At 41.3% G+C, this 27,655-nt stretch overlaps 1 protein-coding gene across 1 annotated transcript; it reads right to left on the bottom strand.

The window, feature by feature from the left end:
• larp1b (La ribonucleoprotein 1B) lies at window positions 1–27,379 on the bottom strand. Its single transcript, XM_070919866.1, has 19 exons — window positions 26,626–27,379; window positions 23,987–24,048; window positions 21,956–22,012; window positions 20,468–20,699; window positions 18,560–18,733; window positions 17,282–17,407; window positions 16,775–16,943; window positions 14,443–14,587; window positions 13,797–13,974; window positions 12,740–12,921; window positions 11,207–11,566; window positions 8,521–8,632; window positions 7,989–8,158; window positions 7,162–7,268; window positions 6,087–6,247; window positions 5,729–5,873; window positions 4,131–4,240; window positions 2,182–2,309; window positions 1–1,492 (listed from the first exon to the last, which is right to left on the bottom strand). Exons 1-19 carry the CDS (start codon window positions 26,999–27,001, stop codon window positions 1,247–1,249), a joined length of 3,240 nt encoding a protein of 1,079 aa, XP_070775967.1. The 5' UTR covers window positions 27,002–27,379; the 3' UTR covers window positions 1–1,246.
• Between the last annotated feature and the right edge of the window lie 276 nt (window positions 27,380–27,655).

Here is a 27,655-nt window from a genome sequence, read left to right on the forward strand (position 1 = left end):
TTTTATATTTTTTTGCATTTTACAATTCAAGACTCTGGCATTAACATGCATTGCTTTATCCTAAAACACACTCAAAACCACACTACCGATAAAACAAATCGCTTCTTAAAATCAAAAGAATAATTGAATAGCAAATGATTTTTTATAGTATTTACATTTTTTTTCTTTAAATCCAACACTAAAACCTCTTTTAAGTCCATTGATAAAGGAAAGTTAATGATTTAAGTGCTCTAGAGCACCAAGCCTCAAACACAATATGAAGTAAACTTCAAAAAGCAGCTAAAAATATACTGTAGTTTTATGATGCTAGCTCACACCCATAATTCCAGCAGAAACATTTCCTTTTTTTATATCATAAATCAATAGCAAAAGCCATTAAAAACTGCAATGATTAACTAAGACTATTTCATCAAATCAAGTACATGGAAAAATAAAAACAACAATAAAACAATAAATTATACTACCTCTGGGTGTAAAAAGGGGCTTAAAGCTTCCCAGATAAATTTGTCATTATTTCTGCAGGTTTTAATCAAAAACCAACATGACGGTTTAGCTGTGATGCCTGTCAGTCAAACATCAGGGCACATCTGTGATGGAGCAGCAGCCTCGGGGGTGTCAGGACTGCAGCTGTCAATGATTGTCATGATGAAAACGGAAGATATTTATGACTCAAGAAAAAAAACAAAAAAAAACCTGCAAGTGGTGTCAGTTTTAAACACGTTCAATCCCCAAATAATCAATTGGGAAGAATTTAGAGAGCGGAATTTGGGCTATTTTGTCACCATCACTTCCGTCCTCCTGGTGAATCAGATTAAGGCACACAAGACAATCTGCAGTATCTCTTATCTTGGCAGACTACAATCACAGTTCAACAGGCTGAGAGCTCTTTACAGACCGGAGCTGTTTACAGATTGTGGAGAAGTTTGGCATCTGAGAGAATAAAAAGGCAAAATGCAGGGAATGCATTTTCTTTTTTTTTTTTTTGTTGTTGTTGTTTTGTTTTGTAAACATTATGAGCTGTCAGGCGCACAGATTCGAGCTCACTGCTTATGCTTGCGTGCTTGCTTGCTTTAAAATGAAATGCACAGATAAAAAAAACAATCAAATTAAGTGAACCACGCTCAGTCTCTCTTCATACCCAAACAGTTTGCCGCTGAAAAAGAGCGAACGATGAGCTCAGAACTGCCGCCGCCGCCGCTTCGCTCTACATCTCTTCTATCCAAACCCACACCTAGAGCAGGGAGCTTCATTTATTTGGTGCAACACTTTCCTTCTTCCCGGCTCCGGGCTCGGCCTTCTTCCCCTGGGCGGCGCCTGCTGCTGCTGTTTTCTGGGCGTTGTCTTTGGGTGCGTTCTGAGCGGCGGCACTGGCGGACTTAGAGGCCTGCGTGGGTTTTGAGGTAGTGTTGGAAGGATGTCGCCGACGTCTCCCTTCATCCCCGGCCGAGGATGAGTGGCGTCTCCTCCTGCCTCCCTCCTCTCCCATCGGGGGCTGCGGACACAGAGGTCAGAGGTCATTACATGAAGACAGGCAATGATACAAATCTCCAGCCTGCTTCTAGACCCCTGATTCGCTGCCCACATCTCAGATTTGATCAAACAACTCAAACACCAGATCTACTTTTGTACATTTTCCCCAGTTGACCAATCAGAGTTCAGCAGGCCTCATTAAGAAGGGGGACGTCTTCCTGCACAGCTACCCAACGACATTCATGAAGAATAGCAACAGAAAAATGTCGACTTAGCTGGACAAGTTGTTGCAAGTCAGTGGTGGAATGTAACTAAGTGCAAGTACTCTACTTAAGTACTATTTTGAGGTACTTGTATTTATGCTACTTTATACTTCCACTCCACTACATTTTGGAGGCTTTTGACTCCACTACATTTATTTAATAACTTCCGATTAATTCTAAACAAATAACAAATGAATTGCAATTATTACAGATTAAGGTAAGACCTGATCGCTGCCCAGCAGAATATTAAGTAATTAAAATTAGTTCCATTTTTACCAGCTGCAACATTAAAGTGATGAACACATTAATGCATCAATAGTAATATCATATGTATTATTCTGAAATGGGCCATTCTGCATTATGAGTACTTTTGTTACTTTAAGTAAATTGTGATGCTAATACTAAGATTTTAAATGCAGTACTTTTACAGTGTAGTATTTCTGCTCACCACCACCCTGAAGTCCTCCAGGTTCTTGAACTGGGAGAGGTGTTCCTGCAGCTTTGGGTCAATGGGCTGGTTCTTCATCCTGGAATATTTCAAGAAGGCCCAGAACTTCTCCAGTCCATACAGCTGACCTGGGCGGGGGTTGGGGGGGGGGGGGGGGCAGCACACAACTGATTTAGTACAAAATTGACACTTCATTCAATGTCAAATAGTACTTTCAGTGCAAGCACTCTAAGGTTTAACCTTTTGTTAGGACACGGGGAAACTCAGGTACATAATCAGGGGCACATTTGCATTTTCTCTGAAATTTCCCCTTCAGTTTGTATAACCAGGGGACTTTCCGAGCTGTGTTGGATCATCGCTCAGCTCTATTTTGAACACAGTGTGATTTCACTCTACCTTGGAACACAATTGGACCTCGTTTACTGTAAACTGCAGCAACATTTGGGTTCGTGGGGACGTAAAACCTGACGCTTATCATTAAAAAAAAAAACATAATTTCAAGTGAAAACTTCTTTATCCGTGCCGTTTTATCTTTTTCTTTCTTTGCACTTTGTAACGAAGTACATAAATAAAGTTTATTATTATTATATTTATTGAAATTGAAAACTACGACTTGAAGGAATTAGATGGCTGCTTGTATTTAGAGAAGCACAAATATAAGCTGTATAAGACGTCCTGCCACCATGATGTTTGTCACACCCGTTTATAGTTTAGCTGCTTGAGAAACTTGCTGCAGACAATTCCTTATCTTTCAGATTCAAAGAATTTCGTTGATACTGAAATAACATCTCGTGGCCATGAAGCATCTTAATTAGAGCCTTGATCATCAGTATCTGGGCGGTGACTGAGCCCAGACATTTGCTGTTTAGTTTTGTTTAGTCTGTGGATCACTTTAGTGCCACATCTCTCTGACAGATCAGCCTCCAGTCTGAAGGGGGGGGGGGGGGTTTGAATGAGAAACATTTAACTGAACACCAAAATAACTCGGCTGGAAATAAGTGGCTGAAGTCTTTACTGGCAAGGCTCCATTCTGCTTCACTGGGTCACTCAGTGTTGAAATAGGTTGTGAAATCGACTTTAATCCTTTTTTTCCTCTTTTCACACAACTACACATTCAGCTTAGAGGGGCGAGCCCCCGCAAAGTGAACCTTTAAGTCGGGTCAAGCTGGTTTACAGGACACAAAATACATAATAATAAATCTTATCTAGCATTTATAAGATGTACACGAACAATTAATACCTAGTTTGTTGCTAAGGTTTACAGTTTGAAATAGTTTATATATAATAATTATTTCCTCTTCATGTGAGGAGTTACAGTTGTTCACAAACACTGAATCTTGGGTCCTTGGTTTGGTTTGGTTTATATTTAGGGGACAGACCTCAAATACCAAATATATCAAAATGTGCATTTTCACTTGTTATGGTGGGTATTATCACACCCTCCAGAATGGAAAACAGCTAAATCTCCAGATTTGAAAGATTTTGCAGATGCAGTGGTAGAGATTACATCCTTTGAGACTCGGCTCAACAGATTAAAAGGTAGTTCGGAAGACAGGAGTTCCTCCTGGGACCTCTTTTGGACCCACAGTATTTAAAGATCGATGGAGAGCCTGTTTAGATTTTAGGCATAGACACAATGTCCCGTGACTGTGTTTTCTTTTTATTTTGTCGTAGACTGAATCTCTTACTTATTTGTTATTTCCTATACCACATCTTCTAACAGTGTCGACTTCTTTTTATTCGATACGGCTTCTATGTTGCAGTATTTATGTGAGCAAAGGTAGAAAATGTCTTAAAATGTAAAACTATTACATTACAGGAAAACCCAGTTTGTGTTTGCATTCTGTAACAGTGGCCAGTTAAATGATTTTACTCTGAAAATCTCTTAAATCAGTGAAAGTGGCCGGTGAAGTTTTGGGCAGCTTGGTTACTTTTTTGATGTTAATTACCTTTCTCGAAGTCCCTGAGGGTCTCTTCTTGAAAGTCCTTGAACAGATCTAACCTGAATCTCTTCTCCAAACCGTAGCTGTAGTATCTGAAGAGACACTCCAGTCCGTACCTGCAGGGGCAAAACAAATATTTACCTGCACTGACCACAGAAAGTAAACTGCTTCAAATCTGGCTCCTCGACACAAACACATGGAGCGGGTGTGATGTGATGTAATTGCTGCACTGTAAGCTGATCGTTAGCGTGGGAGCCATTTCCCCACACATTCCTCCAACAACTCACAGCAGTAAAAGCTTTGTCTCGCAGATTATTAATAGCTTTTAATGTTGCTGGCGGAGGAACCGGATCGACCAGTTTTCGGTCAAATTAAGTCGATGTCAGCTGCCGCATTAACAGCTGATGGGGTTGTTAGATTGTCTGTCAGCACACCCTGAAACTACACTCACTCCCACTTCAACACACAGGGCTGAGCCGCCTACTTATGTAGACAAGACTGTGGGTTTGGCAGGTGTGTGAAGGCGCTTCTGGCAGACACACGACAGTGTTACAGCGAGGCAGCCTCCCCTGTTAACCCTCTGATGTCGACCATCACACGGTCGAGTTAACACAAAGAAAAATAAAGCCTTTCTGAACTTGTCAGGAGATTAAACTGAGCTGAGGTTCTGGCTCCTCCTTGCTGCTTTCTTTTCATGTTTTGGCGAGTTTGGGTGATCTTTTTTAATTAACTGCAGTACTTTTTTTTGTATTTATTATCTTTGTCTGTAAACCAAACTGCTCCTCTGAGACATTAGAGCTCTACTCCAGCTTGAAGAAACCCTGTCAAAGCCCACTGCGTAAGACAGAAAATGCCCTGTGATCGACATAACACAGATATTCTTCTTCAAAGTTCCTGAAGTCAAAATTTTGAGTGGACAAAGTTTTTTTCAACCCAACAGCAGCTTTACTTTGTGTAAATATTAGTGCTGAATTAATTAGTCATTTAAAAAAAAAAAAATAATCTGCCTCTCAAATGTGATATGTGATCTGCTGCTTTTATCTGCTAATATCTTTGGATGTTGGACAAAACAAACAATTCCAAGATGACAGTGTGAACGTGCACTGCAAAAATCACATGACAAGTGTCTCATAATTTCAAGATCCGGATCTCATAAAACCATCACTGCCATTTAAGAAGACAGAACAAACACAGCCGTTTCCATAGCAACGAAATCGGATGAACCGGCGTGGAGCTGGTCACGAGCAGCGTGTGACCTGATCACTTAGCACTAATGTAGCATCTAATCTTATGAGTAGGTTTGTGTGACTGAAACATTTATTACGCTCAACATCAAAACATTAGCCATTAGCATTTAGCTAAAACTCTGCCTACGACTACCACAACACATAACATACCGAGTCATTATTATGAGAATTTCTTTGGTGAATGCAAATTTCCTCCGTTCTTTTTAAATTTGTCTCTAAATTGGACGAGCATTTGTCTCTACGGCTCATTTCCACCACCATTTTTGTTTGGTGGAAAATGCTAAAAATGCTAAGACGTGTCCACCCGAGGAACAGAAACATGTTAGCATTTAAACACCACCTGGTGGCCTTCCTCACCTGTTGTTTTCTTTGGCGTCTTCCAGCGCACACTGTTTGAACTCCTCGTACATCTTCCTGTTGAAGTTGTCCCTCAGGAAGAAGGACCAGAACCTGAACAGAGTGTTCATCTCCTGAGACTGGCCAATCCCCAACCGTTTCCTCTCTGCAAAACATCGATTCAGTCACCAGGGAGCAGCTTCATGTCTTCAATATACAGGTGGTCAACGGAAGGTTATAAACACCTATACAATTTGCCTGAATTTCAGATTAATCATGCAAAAATACAACTTCTTTTACGCTTGGAAACAACCAACCAGCCATATCTTGTTCTATTTAAAACTTTGACAAAGTGTGAGCGAGCTTCTCGTCTCCATACCGTTCAGGCACCGTCGGCGGTACTTGTGGTATCCCTGCTGAGTGAAGCCGTTGTCCCTCAGTAGCTCGTGGGATGGATGCCAGAATTTGGGCAGAGACTGGGGGGTGCAGCCGTAGCTTCCCGTCAGCGGGGCTCCTTCTGACGGAGAGGCGTTGGAGCTGCTGTAGGAGGACGGAGGAGGCAGGAAACTCACATCGTGTTTAACAGTTAGATTGCTCTCATGTTAAAGTTAATTCATCTTAAAATCTATTCTTTTTTTTATAATTTCTTTATTTTACCCTGTAGTCTACACCAGCTGACATACTGCCGAAATAATTTATCAATTAGTCGACAGGCAGGAAATTAATCGGCAACAAATTTCAGTCGTTCAAGCCTCTAAAAACAGGAGGATCTGCGGCACTTCACTGTTTAATAAGGTTGTAAATGGAATTTGTTCTGTGGGTCAAACAAAACAAGACGTTTGACAATGAAACCTTCAGCTAACTGAACTTGCAATGGGTATTTTTCTATTTTTACAAGATTCAACGGCTAATCAGAAATATAATTGACCATATACTCGATAATGAAAATTATAGTAGTTCTACATTAGCATTGCTAACAGCTACTCTCAACATGAAAAATATGGTAAGAAACCACTATTCAGTGGAGCTGTAATCAAAACATATAAAATTACAGGATTCACAGTTAATATTGGTAAGACTTGGTATTGTGAGTCTATTGTACTGTGAAAGCTAGCCACTATCCGCTTTTACCAAAAGTACATTGGAATTGCAGGAAAATGTAGATATCAGATAGTCCGTTCCTGCAGAGCTCCATATTAAATGACTCAGGGCAGGAATAACTCGATCAGGAGATGTGTAATTAATACCTTCTGTGGCTACGTGAAGCACTTCGGCAAAAAAGTGTGTATTGATACAGAGAAGTGAATGAAGGTCATAACGAAAGGTCAAGCAGAACAACCACAACAAAGGGATGATAGACGGAGAGAGTCAGAGTGAAAGAAGGAAGTTTGTGTTCTTCTTTTGTTTACAACTGAAGTGTCGAGTGAAAGGCTGAATCTTTACTGCAGTCGGACCTGATGGATGCAGAGCGCGGCCGGTGTTCACGGGAGTCCATCACCCAGCCGATGTGGGCTTCCTGAGGAGGGTTCGAACTGTGGCTGGTTTTCTTCTTCCTCGGCGTCTGGAATAAGAGACCACAAGAACAGATTCATGACATTCATGTGTTACAAAGGCTGAAATGTGTCACCTTTTTCGCTGCAGGATGTCCCTGATAACTGGCATAGTGGGATTAAAGTCAAGTGAGTTTGCACTACTGATGGTTTGCTGCGTCAGATAATCCAGAAAATGACAAGACAAGGTCGTTTTGTAAATTGACTGTGGCGTTGGTATCTAAAATGATAAAACAAGGCCTCCATTGTTACCCAGAGCACGAGAAAACAGAAGTATTTGCATATGTTGTTTGACTGTTTGCGACAATGTAACCCTGTAAACACACATGCAAAACAGGTAAGAGGTAGGCAGAGTTCAAGCTGAAACCAGTACGGTGTATGCATGTCAGCTCCCAGTACTGCACTGTGCACGACAAGAAAACGATCAGGGAGGCAAAGAGCGCGTTTCCAGTCTGGACTCTTTGGATTTGAATTAGACAGCAGCGAAGAGTCCGGGAATACGTTTGAACTGCAGATCAGATCGCGATGGACGTCGTAACGGAGCACATTTCACAGATATCAACAATAAAAATGTGTTAAAAATCTTAATTTTCTCATAGAGGCCTGAAAACATTTGACTAAGCAACAAAAAGGAAGTGAAAGGGAAACTTGAGGCTCGAGGCTGAGTCACACACTATTTTTAAAAGGCCTAAAGAGGTTAAACAGCACTTCAAGATTGAATTAGAACTGACCTGTCCGTCGATGGTGCCGCTCTCCTTCATGACGGGGTAGAAGCGGGGCGTCTTGTTGGGGTCCTGGCGCCCGGGGGTGCGAGGCGTTCTGGGGGTTCGGGGTTGGTGAGCGCTGGGCGACTCTGGGACCGTTGTAGGCAGAGAGCGAGCCAATTCGTCTCCGCTGTCCACTGAGACCACAAGATGTTTACACAAAAAAAAAGATTATTTATATAAAGAAGATTATTTGTATGTTCCCGTCGTTATGAACACACGACACGCTGAGGTCCAACAAAGCTAAATCCAAACCTTATTGGACAATAACACATTCAGCAGCTGTTTGATATGTTTTCAGTGTCTTATTGTTTGTTTGGACAGCAGGATTGATACTGAGTGGATTATCCTGGTGAACTAAAGGAAACTAAACAACAATCATCAGAAACCGGCACAAGAAAAGGAGATGTTTAAGGAATATTACAAAGGTGCGGTTAAAGCAGCAAACTGGAAGCTCAGCTTGTGTAAAACCGACTTCACAGCAGCTCCACAGACCCACCTGGCATCGGAGGAGGTGGGACTTCCTGGTTTGGGTCAACGGGCACTTTGGGGGTGAGCGTATCGAACTCATCTTTACTGATGACGTTCAGCTTCTTGAAGTTCTCCACTTCCTGCTGGGGAACACCGGAACACCAGGACAATTAAAAAGGGTAGAAACACTCAGACCCAGTTCAGCAGAGTGGGTTCAAATAATAATCTGCAACATGACGAGCAACCGCGTTACAGGCTCTTTAAACTGATAACAGAGTGACGTGGTGGTAAAAATACTTGATATGCCAGCAGCTGCAGCCATGCAAGCCTGTGTGACACACAGCAGATGTGCAGCGTACTTTGAACTTTACACGTCAGCGTAAATATCCAGGTGACCTTGGTGTGTGTGTGTGTGTGTGTTCAGGCGTGACATTTCCCACATGTGGAGACGTTGTCGACAACCTTTGAGCCGAGAACGAGATGACGACGCTGAAAACTCACCGCCAACAACGAGAAAAAGAAGACTTCCTTTCATTAAGCCTTCAAACTGTTTGAACGCTTCCAGCTTTTACACAACGTAAATATTATTAGTATTTACTCACGTGTACAATTTACTTGATTATTTGCATTTTGTGAGACATTTCTGAGGAGACATATTGTATTTTTTACATTTTCAAATCAAGTTCTTATCTGAGTTTTGTGTTTCAACCTGCTGATTTAGTTCACGGGGTAATCTTTTAAATACGTCTCCCACTGGGTCATACAACACTATATAATACTGTAACTGTTCCTGGACCATGAAGATTCACTACAAACTTCTGTAATTGAGTAAGATTACATCATGCTGTGCAACCTATAGACTGTTTCTGCAGACGAGGCAGCTTTTCCAAAAAAGCAGATCACACTCAGCTCTGGCAGCAGCTGCATGACACACATGTAGTCTGGAGGCTCGTATAGTGAGCGGTAAATGGTGCTTTATTTTTGTCCCCCTCTACAGTGTGAGACTTAACAGCTCTGTCATGAAGTCTTTATGTCAAAGCGCCAGCCGTGCTGAGCTTCAAGGGTTAGAACGGCAGAGAAAATCACTACAGGGCAACTTTGTTGTCTCAGTCTTTAATAAAAAATAAAAAAAATGCTTCAATTTATTGACTCTCTCAAAAGACACGATGTAAACATTGTGCACTCGCTGAGTTCAACAGTCCTGTCTGACCTATTTTTCCGCTCCAGGATCAAATGTCAGGTCCCTCACCAGTGTAGTCATGATACTGCTGCCTTATTTAAGACGAGGCGATCGGGATTTTCAGCTGAATGATCTAAATCTATCTCAGTGAATAAAGTATGTGTACATTTGTGCTAAATGTTACGCGTAGGTTTCTTGTTATATACGGTGGAGTCAGGGCTGCATGATGCGTAAAACGAGTTATTACAACAAAAACAAAAAGGATATTTTTAGTCAAAAAGTATGGCTGCTCACCTGTGGAATAAAAAGACACAAGTGTTTTTATATTTATGCAATCTCAGTAGCTGTCTGGTGTATAAACGCTCTAAATCAAATGTAAACAGGATTCTGAAATCAGCGCAAATATCCAGCTCTGTGTGTTTAATGGGTCTCCACGGAGGTCACAGATAAAACAAACATATATATGAAGCAGCTGTCGTTATCATCATCAAGAAAACATCTTCCCTGCTGCCACAAATACAGATTTACAGAAAGATCATTTCAGGGTTATTGCATCTGTGAAAGTCGTATCACGACTACACTGAAGCCAATTCAGTTGTTTCTTTTTTAGAAGTTTTCTGAACTTTCAAACTGTACAATAATAATGAAGAAAGAGTTTTCCCCCCACTTAAAGTAATAAAGAATCAGAGCGTGGGTCTCAGTGTGCTGTGTATTTGTATCCAGCAGCTCGGCCGTTTATGTAAACTGTTTTTTGTCTTTAACTGTGGACAAAGTTCCCTTTCAGTGTCCAACAACAGGGCGGCTAATTCAATAACAGGAAGTGAATCAAGTTTTCCCAAAGTCAAACTAGCAGAACGATAAAGTTTTACTGCGTCTTGGAGTTCTGGTCATCAGTCTCCCTCTTTCTTCTGACATGACAGAAAATTATTATTCACTTCAAGCAACATAAGTGTCTTATGAAAACCTTTAATGTTAGTCAACAAATACCAAATTGACGCACGTAATAACTAACAGGCTGAGCACATTTAAGACGTCACGGATGGTGAAAAGATCTTCATCAGGTTTTATTGTTCATTGTATTTTCTGTGGTAGTTTTTAGCACACTTTCTATATTTATATCGTATGTTTTATACATTTCGTTGTGTTTCATTGTGTCGGTGTCTCCTGTTTGTGAGACGAATTTCCCTCCCAGAACAATAAAGGTGACGATGAAGGTGCTTATTTGCCGTCTTACTGAGTTGTACACAATGTGCTGATTCATATATATGTACTGAAGTTCAGTACTCAGTTCAAAGTTTAGTTTTTGAGGACACAGGGAAGATGAGTCAGACACACAAGCATTTTATAGTGTGATATTTATCGAAAAACTTTCTGAGTAAAAATGTTTGGGAATTCCAAATTGGAAGAAATTGCCAGTAGGGATGAAAATCCACATCTAATAGCTACAAACTTTAGAAGCTTTCTAATCCACCATTAAGCTGCAAGTTTTTTCTAATTTCCCTCCTTTAGACACTGTTCTCCACCTTCTTCTTACCTTGCTGCACTCAACCTGGTCCTCTTCCTTCCACAGGTCCTGTTCGTAGTAGAACAGCCCGTCGTTGATGGCTTTGGCCAGGTCGGTGGTGATCTTGGCCCTGGACTCGTGGTTTCCTGTCCGGTCGCCACCGGGGTGCTTACGGATGTACGGAGGGGTCTGGGTGACGATGAGGATCTTGTTGACATCGTTGTCGTCCAGCTCATAGTCCGAGTCGTCCTCATCTGACCAGTCGGTGAACTTGTTCTTCCTGGGCGCCATCTGCTCCATTTCTTCATCGAACATGAAGTCCAGCTCCTCCTGGTCCGGCTCGGCCGGCGGAGGAGCCTGACGGCTGCGTGGAGACGCCTCGCTACGCTCCTGGACCACAGAGTGAACAGCAATTAATGAAGGAACACACAGGAAGAGCTTTAAACTGCAGGATGGGATGATAACATGGAGGAGGTTTAAAACTTATTTTATTTTGGAAAATACACAAGTCTGCTTTCTTGTTGAGAGTTAGATGAGAAGATCGATACCAGTCTCATGTCTGTCGGGACGCTGGAACATGTGTTTGGGTGGCTTTGTTCCAAGTGAAACGAAACTTTGACTTTAGGAAACATTAAGACCCACAGATCCAACATGACAGGTGACAAGTAGTGTTTTATCACCCTTGAGTCAAACATTTATTTATTTATTTTTTTAAATCAAAAGGTCTTAGATCTGTTGAGCGGTTTTCAGCACTTTGGTATAATTTCAAAAATAATGTCTAATCTGAAAGTTATGTGTTACATATCTTAATTAGTCCTCTACAATGTAGAGTAATGACCTCATGTATATAACATTAGCATTTGCATCCTATTTCAATAAATAATTTTACATGACTTTTTATGTTGGCTTCTATGTGTCATCTGTCCATGGACGACTCCTTGGTCAACTCCAGCACATTTACAGTAATGTTTATTAATGTGCACTGTCCCCTTTAAGTAAAATAACAAATAAATATGATAAAATCAAATCATTGCAATCAAACTATAAGGATTTACCTGCCGTGTTTCTACAGGAAGCTGTATTAACGATCACTAATTAAATGGTTGCAGCAGTTCAGATAATAAAGCTGCTCACGTCAGCTATGAAACCAAAATTCACACGATTGACAGGAATGGACGGTTAGGTAAGGTGAAGGGTGAAAAACAAGCATGACTGATGAATAAAAATTGCGTGAGAAAAGTTTGAGGTAGTTGACAGTAAATGCGAGACGTTAAATGGATGAGAAGCACAGAGAAGAAGAGGGAGAGCAAGTGAGAGCAGGAAGTACTCAACTGCAGAGGGGAGGCGACTGGGTTGGAGTGCTGAGGGAGGAGAAGAGCTGACAGCGCACACATCATCACTGACATGCTGCCGGCCGAAAGGTGGAGGACACAAACAGAGCAGGAGGAAACGACAGGTGAACGGAGGACGGAGGAAAAAAGGATGATGAAAGGAGTGAAAAATGGAAATATGATGCGTGACAGATCATAACGGCTTTAGCTTGTTTCGATCATTCTTCGGTACCTTTGCCTTTCCGGAGGGCTGTCTGTGGCGTTTCTCCACCTGGATCCAGGCGTCGGGGTCCGGCTGGGGGGCGTCTTTGGAGGCGTCTGAGGCTGGGAGTGACTCCTGGCTGGAGGAGCTGGCTTCAGCAGAGTCCTGAGGCTCAGCAGACTCAGGAGGAGTCGTCTTCACAGGAGACGAAGCTGAAAAGGCCCCGAACACATCACACTTCAACACAGCTTTAAAAATCACACGTCACACCGTCAGCTCTCATTTAGCCACAGAGGTGCTGAAGACTGAAAGCTCAAAGATTCTGCGTCTTTAAACCTGTGATTAGAGAGAGAGGGACAGTTTATGCTGTTTGTATATTGTCTGTATATTTGAATGTATGTTTTTATGAATGTATCAGAGGTCAAATCTGTGGATTCTAATGAAAGACACTGTTGCATTATGGGAAATGTAGGACCCAGTGTTACAGTCGTGACTCATTATTATGTGCCCACTAGAGCTGAAATGACACTTAAATCATTTAAGTAATTTATAATGATGTATTATAATAAAATAATTGGTTCCACCTTCTTAAATCTTTTCATTGTCTTCCATCGTATGGCATTTTACAGACCACACAATAATCAAGAAAGTAATCTGCATATTAATCAAAAAAGAACATAACCGTTACTGGCAGCCCTACTGCACACTTATTCCTTATTCATACTGGGGCAACAATATTGAAAACATGTTTGTTTTTATTATAAATTAATAGATTCATTGTTTAATCTATGAAATGCCAGAAAATGTTGGAAGTTCTCACAGCCCACCACGACACACCAAATATATTTAATTTACAGTGATATATCAGAGAAAAGCAGCGAATCTTTTCAGCACTAATTCATACCACTGAATGAATAACTTGTGTACATGAATTGGTAATTAATAACCAAGCACCCTCGGATTAGTTATACTTCAGTAGGATACTTTCATTGCTGGTTTTGGTCTACACAGAATATCACCAGGCTTCTCCTTTAATCTTCACTTTGGCGTCTAAACAAAGAAGCCGTGGACGGAGCCCAACACTGACCGGAGTTTGTGGAGCTGAGGGTCTGTCGAGGAACGAACTCGGGACAGTTGATGAGCTGCGAGAAGTCGGTCCGAGGGGAACCCACAATGGTAGGGGAGGGGATGGGCCAGCGCTCCGGGTCGGTTTTACAGCGAACCTTGTCGTCCACCAGCTCCACCTCTTTGCTGCTCTTCAGAGCCTGGAGAGCAGGATTTATTAAAACAAGGACAAAACACATCTTCCTATTTCCAAAGCCCAGCGCGTAGCCAGACCCGACGTTTGAACTGAATTTGAACAACGTGGTTTTCAGTAAGAGTCTCAAAAATGTTTTTGGGGGAGGAAATCAGCTAAACTATGATATAAATATTCAAATCTAACAAACGTATGTGCTGTCATTTCTCATTGATCTTTCACAGCGAGCATCTCTATAAATATTAGTTTTATAACTATAATTGATCGTTATGGGATCAAAAGTTTGAACAAATACACTGACGGTGCCAGTTATTCTGAGACCTTTGTGTGCCAAAGACACTTGAAACATAACCTGGAGCCAAACAGTGACTCCTCTGTGACAAAATTAACTTGATCCCCGGAGGAAACACTGCACTACAGAGTCAGGAGTCTAATATGCGCTGCAGCTCTGAACCTGTTGATGATGGTGCTTTACCTCCATGATGAGGCTGATATCCATGGTGAGAGCCTGCACTCTGTGGAAGCTGGCGATGAGGGAGATGGGGAGGAAGCCCTGCGCGTCCATCTTTCTCCTCAGGAAGAAGTCTCGCTCCAGGTTGTGGAGGCTGAAGTAGTACTCACTGGAAGAGGACAACGTGATGCATTTAGAGCTCATCAGCAACATCGGCTTGTCATTTCATTCAACCAGGAACACACTCTTAAAATGAAAACAATGTCTTAAAGAAGAGAGACCCGTCTAGGAGAGCAGCACTAAGATGAGCTTAAATGTAGCTGCCGGTGCTTAAATGATTAGCCGATCAACCATTTACTCGATCTACTGAAAGTAAACTTTAAATCATTTAAAGAATTTTGCATTTTAGTAGTCATGGTTAGCACTACTCTGCTCGTGAAAACAGTTGTATAAATGTCTTGATTATTTTAGTATATATGATACCTGAGCTTCAGTACCAACACTAAAACGTTACTTTGAGAAATATGAACATGTTTCTCTACAAAATCATTTTTCACATTGACAAAAGAAGCTGATTATGAATCTGACAGCTTTCAGTACACCAACACATATTTCAGTCAAGTATTGAGGTTCAACAGCCAGCCCTAAACCTATTTATGGACAAATGTCACGTTATAATTTGTCTAAATGTTCTCGTAAGCAACAATAAATGTAGAATCCTCTGACTGGAGCACTGAGTCTGTAGTTCGTAGGAGAAGCTCTCTGTCTATTACTTGTCACACCACTTAAAGTCTCTCACACACACACACACACACACACACACACACACACACACACACACACACACACACACACACACACACACACACACACACACACACACACTCGTCTGTACGTGGAGCTCAGCCTGCAGGCGGTGGGTAGTCGTCGTTTGAGTAACGCCGGCTGAGTGAGCAGCCTGAATAACGCTGAGGGAGACGAGAGAGGAGAAGACATGAATGTCCCTCCTCCTCTTCCTCCTCCTCTTCTCAATCCCCCCCCCCCCCCGCCTCCCTCTCTACCCCATTTTTGGTTTTTTTACATTTCCTTGCTCAGGCCTGCATATAATTCATCCCCTGTCCCCTCCGAGGCACTCAGACTATATTTAGGTGTCCACCTCACCCTCCACTATTCTGAGTCTGCTGCTGCAATGAGGCCAAAGCTGTCAGTCAGACACAGAGAGCACGCTGCCCCCTGCAGGACACACCGAACCCAGGAGCTTGACTGACTACACATGAACTGTTGATCAGTCCTTGACTCACACACACACCTTCAGTCTTCACCTGTTTGACTCTGCAGGAGCTGGTGGTTAACTGGTTAACTTTGACCACTTTCCACACTGACCTTTTCTGCCATGTCTGTCCGTACCCTGATAAATAATTGGGGTCAAAATGTCATTACCTGCCTCACTGCAGAGCTAATTAAGACTAGATTGCCTGGATCTCCACTGCAGATCCACAGAGAGCCATAAATTAAAGTTTTTAGTGCTGTTGGAAGGATGTGTTTGTTTGAAGCGCTCCATCACATCACTTCAAAAGATCCAAAGATACGTCTTCTACGACGCTTTGAGGAATGGCCTAAATTGTATTTGTTACCAGTCCTATTAGAGGTAGCCATTAGATATATCACAATTAGCTGGTTGAAGCCTGACTCACTCTCATACAATAAATAGATTCAAAAAGTAATATTAGGATGGAACAATTAACTAAATGTATTAAAGCCTCAAAAAACCCACTTTTTTTAAGCGATGTGGTCCTGTAATGCAATGACGTTTACACTGACACTCATATTTGTTTGGTTCCTATTATATTTTCCTTTCACTCAATGTCACTTGTCCCCTTGAATGTTCTGTGTATTTAGAATTAAATCAATTATCATTTAAATGAAGCCCGCTGGAAACTGGATATATAGCTGTATTGCATTGTTTGTATAAGATGCTGAGATCTAAATAAATAAGATATGACCTTTGAAAAAAAAGCACTTTCTGCAATTAAACACAACAAATGATGGAAATTACGATAAACTGAAGTTGTGTGTTGCTGATTCTTCATTCCCTCTTCTCCTGCAGTCGTAAAACATTTCGGGTAGAAGGTGAATTAACTTTATAAATGTTTCATTACAGTTACGAGTTGGTTTATGGGTCTCGTTTAGGCTGTGGACATTTTGTGAGGTGGTGGTGAGGAAAAACAGTGTCATTTCTTTCCCTGGTGCTGTAGGAATCTGAACCACCACTCCCAGTCCGTCAGTGCGCTTCTGAAAGTTGCCGATCATGTGGGCTGTTTGCAGAAATGCACCACAGTAGTTGTCAAACACTCACATTTGGCGTTTGATGTATTCTTTAAGAAGCTTTTCATCCACTGTGTACATCTGGACCTTGCTGCCGTCATCGTAGTAGTAAACCATGTTGGTGCCAAACTCTGAGGAGGCCTGAACAGAGCCGTCAGACGACTGAGAGTCCCTGAAGCTCTGAGAGTATTCGTAACGGCCTGAAAGAGCAGGAAAATACGGAAAACAAATATGAGAAACAATTACTGAATATTGAAGCATTGAAATGCTGTCTTCTGGTCAAGGACGTGAAGGAAAACATTCCTAAAAAGCTAAACTGCACCCCAGCTCTTGTCTCATGTTGTTACAAAAGCTGCCCAAATAAAACCCAGACTCAAAGGTTTGCTGCAAGGAATTGAAAGCAAACAAAGAAATGACACATAATACAAACAGAGCAGGTCAAATAAGGTTCATTTGTTAAGTAGAGACAGATAATGGCACGGTCAACATGACATGGCGTTAATCCAGTTTAAGAATTTGCAGAAACTAAAAGCCGTACCTCGTCCACGACCTCTCCCGCGTCCACGACCTTTCCCTCGGCCTCGTATTCCTCCACGAACGCTCCCACTGTCACTCCGGACGCTGGCAGTATCATCCCCAAAGTCCCGCTGCTCTCTTCTCCAACCTGCCAACAGGAAAACATGAAAGTCTAGAGTCAGATCTTACAGATACTTCATGTGGTTCCCAACCTAAAGGCTTCTGGGGGACTGATAAAACCTGATAAATTCTGAAGAGGAATTATATTAAGAACTTGGGATAAATGATTCCTATTGGTTATAACTTGATCTGGAGATGCAGCAACATCACTATTACCAGAACATCCAGGGAAGAAACATGAGCTGTCAGATGATCACACAGGTTGTAAAGAAGCCCTCACTTCAGTCAGATTATCAAAACCACCTTTTGGGAGGGCATTATATGGGGCTGCAACCAACACTCATTTTCTTAAACTACCAATCAATTAATTGTTTGGGCTTTAAGGTCAGAAAATAGTGAAAAACATCCATCACAACTTCCTAGAGTCCAAGTTGGTGAAATGTTTTGTCTGAGCAGGAGCCAGGAGGCTGGAGCCATTAGATCTTTGGCAGTTAATCAATAATTTGACTGACTGTTTCAGCATTAACCAGAAGTGAGTGTGCCACCATTATCAAACCTGCCAAGTTACAGTGAAGTACTGCGGATCAAAGTTGAACCAGGAAGTCGTCTAAAAAAAGCTAATGATCTGTTTTTTCCTCGGGACATTGGGTATCTCAATCATTTTTAAATCTATAATTATATATAATTGAGCATTTGAGATGACAGAAGGGAAAAGAGATGGGGGCTGACTACTCATCCTCTTCTTCCTCTTGCTGAGATTCGATTCTAGTGAAGTCCCTGGATCTCAGAAAGGAAGTTGGTGTGTCAAATGTTATCATAACCAACAGACATGGTTGCCAAAACTATGACAGTAAGGTCGTAAAAAAAAAACAAAATAGTATCTTCTCTGGCATACTATTATAACCTCTCATGAGTAATGTAGGCTGAGAGGCCAAACAGGCTTTGAATCACCTGTCTGATGCAAAAAGTTGAGGTCACTGAGGTTTTAGTTCAAGTAAAAGAGCATCAAAGGTTGTCAGAATCAGGCCATGCTTTCATTCTTCATTAGTAAAGAGAAAGGAAAGCGTGCAGACACTGGAAAGACAGATGGCAGTGAAGAAAAGTGGTGAGCAAACATGAAGTGGAGGACAAACAGCGAGAGAAGAAGCAGAAAACAGTGACGGTGAAAACAGCCACTTACTCCTGCTGCTATCATGTGCTCTGTTACTATGGAGTGTGTGATTGGGCGACGTGGGGTCAGGCGAGTCGCTGGTGGGCTCTGTGTCCGAGCGTGCCGGGCCCCCGCCGGGCGTCTTGTCGCCGTCGTCCCGGGACGCTTCCTCCAGCGGCAGAGAAACCCACTTACGTTTGTTACCTGGCGATGATTGCACACCGAAAACAGAGCTTGAAGAGTTTTGTTCCAAAACGCTGGAAATCCAGTTTGGAACAAATTAAAGCATCAACTGAACTTCATCAATCTGAAGATCCACTGGTTACTAAACTTCACATAAACATAAAACTCAAAACCTTTAATGATTTTCAAGGAACTGTTTCGTAAATTATGATTGAAATTGGTTTATTCTGAGGTAACCACACATTCAAGAGGTTTTTAATTAATGGCCTGTACATGTTTCCCCTCAAAGAACACCTCATTATGTTGAACTATCACGTCAGGGAGAGACAGGTCATTTAAAACCTTGTCAGTTGTAATGAAATATTCAACCTCCAACCTGAAATATTCAAAAGATTGTGAGTCACGTTGCAGCTCGAAAGCCCGATTTATTTGTAAGCAATCAATCTTGCTTTCGAGGCATAAAGAATGAGAACTAGTCAGTTATGAAATGTTTCCAGCTTGAAGAAAATGACAACTACAGCCAGGAGATGGCTATCTTAGCTTAGCATAAAGACTGGAAACAGCTAGCCTGTTTAAAAATGACAATTGTGGTTCACTGCTTAAAGCAAACAACTTCAGTTTTTGCACGTATTAAACAAACAAGATGTAACGTGTTAATTAGCGAGTTTTAAACGGTGGATTTTGTCACCTTAAGACGAAGCTAGGCTAACTGTTTACCTGTTTCCAGTCTTTATGCTAAGCTAAGCTAACCAGCTGCTGCTTCATATTTAACAAACAGATAAGAGTGTGGTATCAATCTTCTCGTCTAACTCTCGGCAAGAAAGCAAAGAAGCATATCTCCTAACATTTTTAACTATTTCTTTAACAAATTTCAAAAGATATTTGGTGGAAATTTAGAGAAGTCCTTAACTTGACAAACTCCATCTGCTGAGATTGTGAAGATTGTGCGATACAATCAAAAGCTCCAGAACAGCCACTAAACTGACCTTATAGTGAGATTGTTTTGTCTACATTGTGTAGTTTACTAGTCCTACTACACCACTACCACTTCACCAATGTACTAAAACACGTATCCGGTTATCGTCCATCACTATGTGTGTATTTGTATCGATGCAGTTTCACACTTTACATTATAAAAATCATTTTGTCAATAATATTCAGTCAAAACACATTTTCAACAACATTTTAAGGTTGTTTTTTTTTTACACCAACAAACTTTACAGGATTTTCAAAGCATGTGAGAATCTAAAGCGATGATGATATCGACCCATTTTGGAACAAAACTCTTCCTCTCTGGTTTAGACACTCAGGAGCTGTTGAAGTGCTGTGTCTCTTATCAGCCTCCATAAAATATCGGTGCCTGTTATTTCTTATTCAAATGTTTATAAGATCGCAGTGAATCTGAGGAAGTGCAACACATACGATTTTCAGAGCAGAACATGCACCAATCAGAAATGACCAACTGTGATCAATACGGTCATTGACATGCTCCCTCTACGCAGCAATCAAGGGTACAAATCATCGGTGTCCAGTGAAAACCATTCATCTCCAGATTCTTTAAAACCATTAGATGATGTGAAAACTGAAACTCCTTTATTTAAATAAAAGTTGACATTCTGGAGATGAATCATTTCACAGGTCAGAGAAGAAATGTGTGTTAATCAAACTCAGTCTGGTCTGCAGTCACTATAATCAGCCGTATTCAGACCATTTAAAAAGGATGCTGTTTAACATGCGTCACCAACAACTCCTCACCTCCACCACCTCTCTTCTTCAGGGCGGCGCTCTTGGCGTCCAGTCCCGCCTTGGACTCTCCATCTTTGGGCAGCTCTCCCAGCGGGTCCAGCTGAGCCTCCTGGTTCTCTTTGCTCTCGCCGCCGTCATGGCTGCTCTCCGATTTCCTCTCCGGTCGCTCCCTCCTCTTCTCCTTCTCTCTGCGTGAGGGGGGAGGCTTCTTTCCATTGTTGTTCAGGACATTTTGTTGTTGCTGGAAGATGGAAAAGACCAGCTTTTAATTATACTCTTAGAGGATGATGTGGCCTTTTTTTTCTTAGACATTTCGCTGCTTGTTCTGTACACTGTTGCTTTGTAAAAAACAATTATCACATTTTGGGTTCTGGTTCTTGATGCAGGGATTTAACACTTACTTGGACAGCAAATTCTAGGACTTAAGACTGACATGTATCAGAGTTAACTCGTCTTAATTTTAACTGATCCTGTCAAAGAAATGATGGTTAAAACGGTTAAATCTTAAATTTGGTTCTGAATCAGCAAAAAGCTCCATCATGAGGGTTTTCTCAGGACATGATAAGATTTTAAGAACATTAAAGATAAATTAAGTACTTGTAAAGCTTTTCAATGGCATCATTTTTTATTAAAGATTGAACTGGTGTGAACCAAATCACCAGTGAACTCCTGTACCATCATTCCTCTGATGTAGTGGTTTCCAACTTGAGGGTCAGGCCCCCCCAAGATGGAAAAATATAGAAAGATCTGAAAGGTCACAAGATACTTAATAAGATGGGTTAGCGTTAAAATGAAGCTTAGTGTTTACTGACTTAAATGGCCTCAAACAACCAGAGAGGAAAAAATCCCTCAACAGTTTAACTACTCATAACCCGGGTCTCAGGTGCATCTTTGCTTCATTTGTTGGGGTTCACAAGCCAAGTTTTTGGTCCAGCATTGACTTTGACCTACAAAGTTTGGTTTTCTACCTAAAAAAAGTGGAAGACTTGATGTTTTTTTTGTTTTGTTTTTTTACATCAAATTGTTTTAGAGAAAAGGGTTAAAAGAAAATATTCTTCAGGGACTTCTATGCAGCGCAAATAGACACAAGACAAATCTGTCAGTGTTTTAAACAATTAAACTAAATAAACAATTTTAAACATAACTTGCTTTGTGTGCCTGAAGAACATTTTCTTTTCACAACTTCAAGAACACCTTAAATTCCTCTGGATTAACCATTTGTGAAACCGACTGGGCACTTAGCCTCTGCAGTTTTTTTACTTTAGAGAAGAGTTTGACTTTTTGGGCCAACTGCAGAGTTCAACACTAAAAACACTGTTTGATGTTTATAGTGCTCCATCTAGTGAGCAGAAATCAGAAAAGCTCTTCTGTAATCCAACCAGTCGGTTCAGAAAAGGCAGCAGAAAACAAGCACCAGTTGTTGCCTTTAACATGTTTGATTTAACCAACGTCACACACACACACACACACACACACACACACACACACTTGTCATACCTCTTTGGCCAGTTCACCAGGTGTGGGCCAGTTTGTGATATCACTGAAGTCACTTGACTGTAAAGAAAGAAATTGACAACAACGATTCGTCAATTCAACGTTCACAAGCGGATCCCTGTCACCTGGACTCATTTTAAACATTTTAAACATCGTGCGCGGGTCAGGTGGAGTCTAAGTGCCCTTCTGGTAGAAACCAGCGGGGGAGGAAAAGGAGGTCAGTGCTCCGTCTGTGGGGAAACTGCAAACAACAATGATAAACAGGCCGAGGCACTTTCCACCAGCGGGGACGTTGTAAATTTGGACAGACTGATAGGAGACCAAGGTTAGACAGACGAGGGTTACACTTAAACAACTGCAGTACTGATACTTTAATCACAATCATTCTACTACAGGTGTATCACCCAAAAGGACGTTTTTTTTGTACTGTGGTTTTGGATACAAAACTAAATTCTTCCTTCAGGGTATTCTGGCTTTTAAAAACAACTCTCACTGATGTATGTGTACTGACCGAAAAGTTTTTGTCCCTCTGTAACACTCACGCTTCAAGGGTCAGTTCACCCAAATCACAAAGAAAGGACTATTTTTTCCCACTTTCTGTTCGTGAAAGATCGCACAGGAAAATAATAATGATTACCACCAAAACACAACAACAGCAGCTAAAAGTGTGACCTTTAATTTCTGACCATGAAGATTTGAGCTAACTCCTATATATCCTTCAGTCTATAACTGGAGAGCTGCTCTTACAGTTGACCTATGACAACTGAAAAATGTAAATCTGCTTCAATGCTGCATTTAGCATCATTATTGTTGAATAAAACAGCATGAGAAACGCTTTTTAACATAGATTTAGTTGTTATGTGTTAAAAGACCCGTCAATTGGAGTAAAAGCAGGCTGTGTTTTGAATCGGGGGTTCAGCTCACGGAGAATTAACGGCGTCCTGTGGACTTTTCTTGTAAACAAACAAAGCTTCTGTTTACATTCAGTGTTAATCACCTAAAAACGCATTGTGTGTATCCCTGAGCTCTAACACGTGTGTTGAATGCATTTCCCTCCTCATAAAACATTTAGTATTTTAAATCCAGTATTCCAGTTTACATCCATGTTTGTTTAATGAATGATTCCAAGCAAGCTGTATCATATAAAACATTACAATAGATAATAATACAATACATCTATATTGAAAATGATCCATGTTGATGTTGTGCTAATGATTATAAACAACAGTACAGTGCAGCTTTAGTGTAACCCTCAAACCCATGAAAATGTCAACAGGTTGCATTCTGGGTCAGCAGGGTGCGATTCAAACAAAGATCCGCTGTCTATGTGTCCCGCTGCAGCTACATCAATGAAGTAACATTAAAAAAAACAGAATATATGTAGGAATCAGTTCATAAACTGCAGCTTTAAAGAGCCACAGAGCTGATACACACACTTCCTGCTTCAAAATCATCATCACTTATTCGAAGATGTGTTTATTAAATTCTTACATTTGTATTATTTTTCTACTATTTGGTTCCCTTCCAACCATTTTTAACAGCAGCAGTGGAAAAACTGGTTGGAAAAGTAAACAAAACAGCAGCTTAAACTGGCTCACGTTTGGCTACTGGCAGATGTTAATTTCCCACACTGCATGTCAGTACCTGGCAGAAGTTACAGTGGTGAAATATGAACATGTGATCCAGACACTTGACTTCAAAAAGAGCCAGACATGTGGGTTTATTTACAGGAGAGAGAAACACTCAAACACAACCATCACTCATGACTTCGAATTGGACTAAAAGCTCAATTAAAACATCTATTTACAGACAAACTGAGACATTAAACATCAGAACAAAATGGCAATATGTGTTCATTATTAAGTGTTGCTTTGGGGTTAATTAGCAAGATATATTAATGACACTAAACATGTCACCTACAGCGATTGGACACCTCATGTTTTTAAAAGGTCTGACAGAAACTTTAGAGAAGCTTTAAAAAAAAAAGGGGGAACAAAAACATTGGTAAAAAAACTAAAAAGTAAAGACCATTACCTTGCTGGATTTTCTCGTTCTGGGTTTGCTGGCTCGGACGACTTTCAGAGCGTTTTGTTGATCTGCAGACACAGAATCAATAAGTGAAAGAGACATTATCATATTTGACAGGCTGAAATGCAAAGGGTTTAACAACAGCAGTGAGCAGGTTGCTCAACACTGGAGTTAAGAAGTCATCTACTCTTGCATGCTCTGCTGTGGGAATTTCAGGCAGTACAGTATGAATAAATATCCTCCTCCCCTCCAGGGACCGAGCGACTGAACTAGTTGAGGGTGTTTCGTGTGCAGCCAGCGGCAGTGTGTGGCTGCGTCTCTGCAGGCAGCTGCAGGCTGGGAGTGGCCCGCTGCAGCCCGACAGTCCCTATCGCTCGGCAGAGGATGGTCGGATTGATAAGAGACGCGGGGACGAGGCTTCCACATGAATGGGTGTAGGCCTGGCTGAGCCTGCAGACGTCCACCCACAGACCTGGTTGTACAGTAACGCTGTAAAATGATGCCTGTGCTCAGGCCGGAGTCAAACGCTTCAAATATAGCTCCCCCTGGTCGCTCTGCGCTCTGACACACATTCACAGCTCAACTTCAGTTGACTGTCTGAATTTAACAAAGCTACTGTTTAAGGCAGAGACAACTGTCGCATGTGTCGCCAAATAAATGTGACCAACAACAACGAATCAGTAGTCCAATTCTGATGCGCAACAGTCAATTATTAAAAGGAATACTCCACCAATTCCAACTTCCATAAAGTTCAAGAGGATTGTAAGAAAGAGAGAAAATTTAAAAATAAGATTAGTTAAAATTGAAGCATGAGAGGCCAAGATATCCTGACCTTTAGTCACAAGCAAAAAGAAACACGGGATCCTACATTTCCCACAATGCAATCGTGTCTTCCATTAGACCCTCCCTGGCTGATAAACATACACATCATTTAAACTCCACACCCAGAGTTTTAACTTGTTGTTATAAATGTTAAGTCTCGAGCTGAAAGCCTCCAGAGCCCGAACTGTTTTCAAAGGCTGAGTAATACTGCTTATGACAAATAACTCAACTTCATGAGTAAAGTCGGTGAAGTACCCCTTTAATTAAGTAAAAATACAAATCGTATTCAAGCTAAAGCTTTAAAGATCAAAAACGTTAACTTTTTAGAGCTGAAATTATGTTAAATTGAGTAGTCGATCAATTATTTCATTATCATTTTTAATTTTTAAGCAAAAATGGTATTCACTGGTTTCAGCTTCTCACATGCGAGTGTTTGCTGCTCTTTTTATATATATTTGTTTTATATATATTGTAAACTGAATATTTGGGTTTGTCTGAAATGTGATCTTGGGCTCTGACAACTTGTGATGGGCATTTTTCACTATTTTCAGTTTTACAAACAATTAATCAATTAACCAGAAGAATAATTGATAAAATATTTACTTTTAATTATTTAAACTATTGTTTAAATTGTATGCTCTTATCTGTTTTCGTTTTATGCTGCCTTTCGTGCATCAAAGGAGATAAATAAATTACATTTCTTATCATTAATTGCTGATTAAATGAAATAATCACTTGTTACGCCAAATTCATTCCTTCTTAATTTAAAAGTTTGGGTTTTATTTGTCATGTTTGTCAGACTAAGTAATTCAGCACTTAGCACTTCTTTTTTCATTTCCTACAGTTAATGATTAAATAGAAACAGAAAAATAATCATACTTAAGTACAATTTTGAGGTACTTGTACTTTACTTGAGTATTTCCATTGTATGATACTTTATACTTCTACTCCACGACATTTATTTGACAGCTTTAGTTACTAGTTTCTTTACAGATTTTGACAATTAATACAAAATTAACTAAATCAACCAATATATTGTGATGCATTATTATAGATTTAACTACACATATAAAGTATTTAAAATTAGCTCCACATTTACCAGCTGCAACATTACAGTGATGGACTCAAACAGAGTACTCTCGCGTTGTGGTATTGCTATTTTTACTTGAGTAAAAGATCCGAGTACTTCTTCCACTACTGCACCTTGTTCACTTTTACTTGTGCTTTCACTGGTGACAGTGGAGAGCAGGCTGGTGGGAGGAACTGCAGGCAGCCAGGCCATTGGACGCACAAAACGTGTCTTTAGTGCAGCAGTTAGCCTGGCTGTCTTAGCTTCTCTACACTCGGACATCACCAGCTTCAGGCTCATTTTGACACACTGTGCTTCCCCCCCCTCCTGTGCTGGCATTTCACCAACATTAGCCCCGGCATTGTGTCACTGGCATCTCCAAGCAGGGGAAAAGCGGTGGGAGAGCTAGCTGCTAGTAGCTAAGTTACAGGCAAAAGAAGTAGCAGTTGTCAGTAATCAACACGTGGTGCTCCGGAGCAATCCGAGCACAGAGGGGGATGGGACAAATATGCCACCATCAACACCTCTGCTCTGTGCTGACATTCAAAGTTTATGCACTTCGTTCAGCTCTTTAAAAAAAAGAAACCCTAATGAGGTATGACAGAGCCGTGCAGTGGATTAAAGTGGATTTCTCTGCAGTGAAGCTGTCAAAATGCTGCAGCAACGTGCTCAGACGCTGCTGCTGCCGCTGCGTGCTCTAACTTTATTGTACAGTTCAGTCACGACAGTCTGTTTTAATTTATAACCATCTCACCTTTCTCTTGGGAGCTGGAGGTGATGTTGTTGATCGGCACTCTGCCCGTGGTCCTCTTCGTCCACGGGTTGACTTTCGGCGGAGGAGCTTCAACAACTTTCCTCTTCACCGTCTCAACAGCCGAGTCAGCGTTGCTGCTTTGGTCATTTTCTTTATCGTTTTCTTTGCATTTCTTGTGCGTGTCCGCGGGGCTCTTGGCTGCCTCGGAGTTGTGGTCATCTGCTAGTTGTTTTTCCGAGCCTTTCTGCCCCTGTTCTTCGTGTTCTTTATGCAGGTGAGCCCCCCCGGACGTGTTTTGGCTCTTCTCCTCCGCTCCGTTGGAGCTGGCCGCTGTCAAACCCGACTCGACCTGGCTACCCTCAACCTCTGTAGACATCCTGCTAGTTTCCTAACAGCGCGCAGTGTTAAATCCAGTGTGACTTGTTGGTCCTTGCTCTCTTATCCCAGAGAAAAGTCGCGAAAAGCTCAGGGGGGGACACCACATCCACAACTTGAGGTAAACAACTTTTGGGTTGGACCTCGCTAGCCAGCTAGCCTAGTAGCTCCTGCAGCTAACAGTTAGCTAGCTAGCGACCATGCAGAAGTCAGCTCGAGCTAAATGTTGTTGTTTTCCGCCCCGATCGACTGTTTCATATCAACAAGTGGTTACCTCTGAGTCCGCAGTCAGCCACCATGTAAACGACACACGCTGAATTGGTTCGCCTGCGAGTTTCTGTAACTTTTTTAAAAACAACTACTCCAGCGACCTCCTCTCTGTCTGCCTCTCGTTTCAACTCCACGCTACCAGCTAGGAGCTCGTGCAGCCAGCTGCTCTCTGCCTGTAAACAGTGACTCTGCTGCCCCCGGCGGCCACGCGGCGGTACTGCAACACAAATATTTAACTTGGAGGGCACTGTGGAATAAATATACAGTATAAAACATTTGTACAATGCCGGAAGAAGTTCATTTTACTTAAGGAACAGTAGCAATACTCTGTTATAAGTAAAAGTCATGCATTCAAAGCTTAAGTAAAAGTACAAAAGTATTAGCA

This window comes from Enoplosus armatus, chromosome 15, assembly GCF_043641665.1.
Source record: "Enoplosus armatus isolate fEnoArm2 chromosome 15, fEnoArm2.hap1, whole genome shotgun sequence".
NCBI classification, from domain to species: Eukaryota; Metazoa; Chordata; class Actinopteri; order Centrarchiformes; family Enoplosidae; genus Enoplosus; species Enoplosus armatus.

Excerpts from the sequence above, each read along its gene's own strand:
- larp1b (XM_070919866.1), bottom strand. The coding sequence starts at position 27,001 with ATGTCTACAGAGGTTGAGGGTAGCCAGGTCGAGTCGGGTTTGACAGCG. Across the intron at positions 24,049-26,625 it reads CTCCAGCTCCCAAGAGAAAG|ATCAACAAAACGCTCTGAAA; the intron begins GTGAGATGGTTA and ends CTGTGTCTGCAG. Across the intron at positions 6,248-7,161 it reads CCGCGCTCTGCATCCATCAG|CAGCTCCAACGCCTCTCCGT; the intron begins GTCCGACTGCAG and ends GTCCTCCTACAG.